This window comes from Salvelinus sp. IW2-2015, unplaced genomic scaffold (genome assembly GCF_002910315.2).
Source record: "Salvelinus sp. IW2-2015 unplaced genomic scaffold, ASM291031v2 Un_scaffold351, whole genome shotgun sequence".
Classification (NCBI taxonomy): Eukaryota; Metazoa; Chordata; class Actinopteri; order Salmoniformes; family Salmonidae; genus Salvelinus; species Salvelinus sp. IW2-2015.
The window spans coordinates 601,109-608,009 of record NW_019942545.1 but is presented as its reverse complement, the minus strand read 5'-3'; the positions used below and the strand labels follow the sequence as shown (position 1 = coordinate 608,009).

Below are 6,901 nucleotides of genomic sequence, written 5' to 3'. Positions count from 1 at the left end.
TGTCGGTTTTATTCTCAGTGTAGGGTCAGTTTGGGTCTGTGTATAATTGATTGACTGATCAGCCATTGTTCTCCAGTCCACTTCAGTCCACTTCAGTCCACTTCACAGTCTCATTATCTACCCCAACTCTCTCTTTCTCCCTCTACCTCCCTTGCTCTGGCCTTACCTTCTCTGCCCTCAACGTTTTTCACCGGGTCCCCCTCTTTTATCTCTCTTTTACATTATCTTTATAGTATGTCCCATTTTCAGTGCCATTTTCCCRGAGGACAGTTCTACTGCCAGGCTGACGTCCTTTCTCCGTTCTGCCTCTCTTCCTTTATACTCTGTCTCTTCCCCGTTCCATCTCTCTGTCCTCGTTTCTCCCTCCCAGCCTCACTTTCCACAAATCCCCTTTTCTCTCTAAATCTCTGTTCTCATAACCCTCTCTGCCCTCCTCTCTCTCTCTCTCTCTCTGTCTCATCCTCTCTCTTTCACTATCTCCCTCTCTCCTGTGGATGGGACACAAAGCATGCTTAGAGAGAGGAGAGGGAGCTGGAGAGGTATTCAGTCTGCTACATTCAGACATTCCAGGTTCCGTGAGGATAGAACGGCCATTGTTCCGCCATGCATACTTCTGATAAACTGGTAGAGGAGCAGCAGGGAGGGAGGGGGAGTGTGGGCGGGGGGAGTGTTGGGGTGGGGGGTAGAGAAGGGTTGAGCGGGTGAATGGATCAGGTTGGGACCACCATGCTGGGTAGTTGGGTAGTCTTTTTTGCAAAATGCAGAAGGCAAGGCCCTGTTCTCCTGGCATGCCTCCCCAGCCCACTGTACCATGCATGCCATGCCCGCTGCAAATTGGCATCATCACAGAGAGAAACTACAGAGGCCTTCCCACACACATACACACACACTGAGGACATGGACCTCTGTAGGGAAGCAGTTGTGTACCCAGTTGTGTACCCAACCCATTGTGTATGTTTTGTGCACACTGTGCTATTTGTGTTTTAAACCACTGGTATTGATATGTGTTGAAATAAAGCAATGTATGATTGAGGTCTTTTGTCCTTCCTGTCTCACCGTAGGTGATGAGCTTGCCCATGGGCTTCAGCAGGTTGTAGGCCTTGTGGGTGTCTGAGCCTCCCAGAGGATCCAGCACAATATCCAACCCTGGAGGAGAGGAAGAGGAGAGGAGGAGAGGAGAGGAGAGGAGAGGAGAGGAGAGGAGAGGAGAGGAGAGAGGAGAGGAGAGGAGAGGAGAGGAGAGGAGAGGAGGAGAGGAGGAACGACAGAGAGAGGTAGTCAGTAGAGCATTCAATGTTGTTTCTGGTTGGTTGGTATCATATTAGAATGCCAGTGGTGTAAAGGGAGGAGGGCAGGCCTTGCTATGTTTATGCAGAGCAGCCCATACATATGCCAAACGATGGGAGGGTGAGAGAATGCTGGAATTCTACTCATTTTAATGTCACTGATACGACAAGGAATAAACATCTTCCTATCCTAGTCTGTTGGAGTTCCATTCCATTCCCAGGTAGTGATTTCTTGGAGAGATAAATAACAAACTAAAGCTTGAGACCCAGCTCATCCAGTTTCTCTGCAACGTATATATATATATATCTGTGCTGTTGCTCTTTTCCCAATTATGTTTTTTTTCAGTGAATGTGGGGCTCCTTAAAGTGGGTTAGTCCTCCTCTCCTCTCCTCTCCTCTCCTCTCTCTCTCTCCTCTCCTCTCCTCTCTCTCTCTCCTCCTCTCTCTCCTCTCCTCTCCTCTCCTCTCCTCTCCTCTCCTCGGTCCATTAGCTGATAGGCCGTTGATTCATAAGGCTCTCAGCAGGACCCTGCCTAACTGAGCCACAGTCACACACAGACTGACAGACGTCTCATCGATCCCCGCCACTAATTTGACATGTTCTTCTGTAAATATTTTGTTATCCCCCCCCTCTCTCTGTTTCTCTCTGTCTCGCTGCTTGCTGCTGGGAGAGGTACTACCAAATGAGCTCCTGGTATAAAATCCTCCACCCTGTTCTATGAAACAGAGGTAAGTGGAGTAAAGAGTGAGGAATTGGGACGTTCTGTTTGGGTGATGAGAATGAATTTAATGTCTCCTAAGGCAGAAAGCGGGATCTTAAGTGCCCTAGGCCTTGGGGAAGTTGGGGATGTGATCCACACTGAGTCACAGGCTTCTCAAAACTTTGTCTGAGGGAAACACTTTTCTGTCTAGTGCCTATTACACTCCCGGACCCGTCAATGCACAGCTATCAGGGCTGAGAGTCGTGACACGCGAAATGGAAACATCTAGCAGTTTGTTATCTGCAAATGGAAAGACAAACACAACTTTACGAACACAACACTGCTACTACAGAGTATCCTTAGGACCCAGGGCCCATTAGCCATCTCAGTATACTTATCTCATGGATCACATTGTGGAAATTATGAGTCAAACCATGCTTGTGTCCCAAATGGCGCCCTATTCCCTATGTAGTGAACTACTTTCGACTAGGGCCCATAGTGTGTCACTATATGGCATTAGGGTGCCATTTGAGACGCAGCCCATCCCAGTGCTGTAAGATAGGTCAGATGACCCCTGACCTCTCACCTTTGGGGCTGATCTTGCGGACTTCCTCCACGTAGTCCCTTGTACGGTAGTCAATGCAGTGCGTGACTCCGCCCTGGCTGATGGTCTCGTGCTTACTRGCCGACGCCGTCCCGAACACGGTGACGTCCTTCACTGTCTGACACAGCTGGGTGGCTGCGATGCCCACCCCACCTGGAGAGAGAGAGTTTGTTAGGAGAAAACGTAGAGACAGTAGATGTTGCTGCAGGCTATACGTCCTGGCCTGTTATAATATAACAGAGACAAAAGCTCGCAACATGTCATCCACATAAGCCCTATGTAGATTACATTTCTCAATTGCTGCTTTTTTTTTGTGCATTAGTTTCCATGTAGAATTGTTTTTGCTGACATATTATTATTGTGGCTCAAAAATATTGTTCATTTATTTACAGTGTATAATACTTTATATACATTGCAATGGCGACCGTGGCAACCACCCATTCATGCCAGTAAAGCAGAGAGAGAGAGGATAAGGAGACAAAGAAGGGTGGTTAAGATGAGTTGGAGATTAGACTTGTGTATGTATCCCTTCATTTTCTACCTAGTTGTTTCTCTAAACAGGGTAACTATGGGGAGGAAGTATAATACCGAATAAATTCTATCCAAGCTTCACTAATCATTACCTCAAGAGAGATACTCACTCAGGGAGACACCTCCAACTAAATTCAACTCAGCTGATATAAATGTCTTGAGGCACCCATAAATCCCATTATATACATCCATTCTATTGCAGGGAAATGGGATTTGTTTTGTTTACTGTGACAGGCCAGGTCAGTCAATAAGAGGCTGGCTGTGTGTGTGTGTGTGTGTGTGTGTGTGTGTGTGTGTGTGTGTGTGGCTCACGGGTAAGTAAGGAGAGCATTAAACACACATCACATTACCTCCTACCCACCGCCCTGGGCAAAAAGGAACAGTTCATGTGATGTGTGTTTAATGCCTCTCCCTTGCTTACCCCTGAGCCAACACCACACACCACACACACACACACACACACACACACACACACACACACACACACACACACACACACACACACACACACACAGCCAGCCTCTTATTGACTGGCCTGGCCTGTCACAGTAAACGAAACAAATCACATTTCCCTGCAATAGAATGGATGTATATAATGGGATTTATGGGTGCCTCAGAACATTTATATCAGCTGAGTTGGAATTTAGTTGGAGGTGTCTCCCTGAGTGAGTATCTCTCTTGAGGTAATGATTAGTGAAGCTTGGATAGAATTTATTCGGTATTATACTTCCTCCCCATAGTTACCCTGTTTAGAGAAACAACTAGGTAGAAAATGAAGGGATACATACACAAGTCTAATCTCCAACTCATCTTAACCACCCTTCTTTGTCTCCTTATCCTCTCTCTCTCTGCTTTACTGGCATGAATGGGTGGTTGCCACGGTCGCCATTGCAATGTATATAAAGTATTACACACTGTAAATAATAACAATATTTTGAGCCACAATAAATATGTCAGCAAAAACAATTCTACATGGAAACTAATGCACAACAAAAAAAGCAACAATTGAGAAATGTAATCTACATAGGGCTTATGTGGATGACATGTTGCGAGCTTTTGTCTCTGTTATATATAACAGGCCAGGACTAAGCCTGCAGCAACATCTACTGTCTCTACGTTTTCTCCTAACAAACTCTCTCTCTCCAGGTGGGGTGGGCATCGCAGCCACCCAGCTGTGTCAGACAGTGAAGGACGTCACCGTGTTCGGGACGGCGTCGGCTAGTAAGCACGAGACCATCAGCCAGGGCGGAGTCACGCACTGCATTGACTACCCGTACAAGGACTACGTGGAGGAAGTCCGCAAGATCAGCCCCAAAGGTGAGAGGTCAAGGGGTCATCTGACCTATCTTACAGCACTGGGATGGGCTGCGTCTCAAATGGCACCCTAATGCCATATAGTGCACACTATGGGCCCTAGTCGAAAGTAGTTCACTACATAGGGAATAGGGCGCATTTGGGAACACAAGCATGGTTTGACCCATCAATTTCCACAATGTGATCCATGAGATAAGTATACTGAGATGGCTAATGGGCCCTGGGTCCTAAGGAATACTCTGTAGTAGCAGTGTTTGTGTTCGTAAAGTTGTGTTTGTCTTCCATTTGCAGATAACAAACTGCTAGATGTTTCCATTTCGCTGTGTCACGACTCTCAGCCCTGATAGCTGGAGACGGTCGGGAGTGTAATTAGGCACTAGACAGAAAAGTGCTTTTCCGCTCAGACAAAGTATTTGAGAAGCCTGTGACTCAGTGTGGATCACATCCCCAACATATCCCCAAGGCCAGGGCACTTAAGATCCGTTTCTGCCTTAGGAGACATTTAATTCATTACTCATCACCAAAACAGAACGTCCTCCAATTCCTCACTCTTTACTCACTTACCTCTGGTTTCATAGAAGGGTGGAGGATTTTACCAGGAGCTCATTTTGTAGCCCTCCCAGCAGCAGCAGCGAGACAGAGAGAAACGAGAGAGGGGGGGGGATAACTAATATTTTGGACAGAAGAACATGTCAAATTGTGGCGGGGATCGATGAGACGTCTGTCAGTCTGTGTGACTGTGGCTCAGTTAGGGCAGGGTCCTGCTGAGAGCTTGTGAATCAACGGGCCTATCAGCTAATGGACCGAGGAAGGAGGAGGAGGAGGGAGGGAGAGGAGAGGAGAGGAGGAGGAGAGGAGAGGAGAGGAGAGGAGAGGAGAGGGGAGAGGAGAGGAGAGGAGGAGAGAGAGGACTAACCCACTTTAAGGAGCCCCACATTCACTGAAAAAAACATAATGGGAAAGAGCGAGACAGCACAGATATAATTATATATACGTTGCAGAGAAACTGGATGAGTCTGGGTCTCAAAGCTTTAGTTTGTTATTTATTTCTCCAAGAAATCACTACCTGGGAATGGAATGGAACTCCAACAGACTAGGAAAGGAAGATGTTTATTCTTTGTCGTATCAGTGACATTAAAATGAGTAGAATTCCAGCATTCTCCTCCCCTCCTCGTTTGGCATATGTTATGGGCTGCTCTGCATACATAGCAAGGCCTGCCTCCTCCTTTACACCATGGCATTCTAATATGATACCAACCAACCAACAACATTGAACTGTACTGACTACACTTCTCTCTCTGTCGTTCCTGCCTCTCCTCTCCTCTCCTCTCCTCTCTTTCCTCTCCTCTCCTCTCCTCTCTCTCTCTCCTCCTCTTCCTCTCCTCTCCTCTCCTCTCCTCTCCTCTCCTCTCCCTCCAGGGTTGGAATATTGTGCTGGATCCTCTGGAGGCTCAGACAACCACAAGGCTTAATCAACCTGCTGAAGCCCAATGGGCAGCTCATCACCCTACAGGTGAGACAGGAAGGACAAAAGACCTCAATCATACATGCTTTATTTCAACACATAATCATACCAGTGGTTTAAAACAAAATAGCACAGTGTGCACAAAACATACACAATGGGTTGGGTACACAACTGGGTACACGAACTGCTTCTCCTACCAGAGGTTCCATGTCTCAAGTGTGTGTGTATGGTGTGGGAAGGCCTCTGTCAGTTTCCTCTTGTGATGATGCCAATTTGCAGCGGGCATGGCATGCATGGTACACGTGGGCTGGGGAGGCAATGGCCAGAGAACAGGGCCTGTGCCTTCTGCCATTTGCAGAAAAAAGACTACCAACTACCCAGCAATGGTTGGTTTTTTTTTCCCCAACCCCGAATCCATTCACAGCCGCTTCAACCCTTCTCTACCCGCCCACCCAACACTACCCCCGCGCCACACTCCCCCCCCTCCCTGCTGTCCCTCTACCGTTAATCAGAAAGTATGCATGGCGGAACAATGGCCCGTTCTATCCTCCTACGAACCTGGGATGGTCCTGAATGTTAGGCAGACTGGGATACCTCTCCAGCTCCCTCTCCTCTCTCTAAGCATGCTTTGTGTCGCATCCACAGGAAAGAGGGGAGATAGTGAAGAGAGAGGATGAGACAGAGAGAGAGAGAGAGAGAGGAGGGCAGAGAGGGTTATGAGAACAGGGATTTAGAGAGAAAAGGGGATTGTGGAAAGTGAGGCTTGGGAAGGGGAGAAGAGGCATGAGAGACTGGAACGGGGGAAGAAGACAGAGTATAAGGAAGAAAGAGGCGAACCGGAGAAAGGACGTCAGCCTGGCAGTAGAACTGTCCCGGGAAAATGGCACTGAAACATGGGACATACTATAAAGATAATGTAAAAGAGAGATAAAAGAAGGGGGACCCCGGTTGAAAAAACGTTGAGGGCAGAGAAAGGTAAAGGCCCAGGCAGGAGGTAGAG

The 6,901-nt window shown here is 47.6% G+C and overlaps 1 protein-coding gene across 1 annotated transcript in view; it reads right to left on the bottom strand.

The window, feature by feature from the left end:
• vat1 (vesicle amine transport 1) overlaps positions 1-6,901 on the bottom strand; it is a 60,128-nt gene that overhangs the window by 13,347 nt on the left and 39,880 nt on the right. Inside the window, exons 3-4 of the mRNA XM_070438085.1 lie at positions 2,574-2,744; positions 969-1,146 (exon numbers count right to left, since the gene is read on the bottom strand). Of these exons, the coding sequence (XP_070294186.1) occupies positions 969-1,146; positions 2,574-2,744 (349 nt within the window). The remainder of the gene's footprint in view (positions 1-968; positions 1,147-2,573; positions 2,745-6,901) is intronic.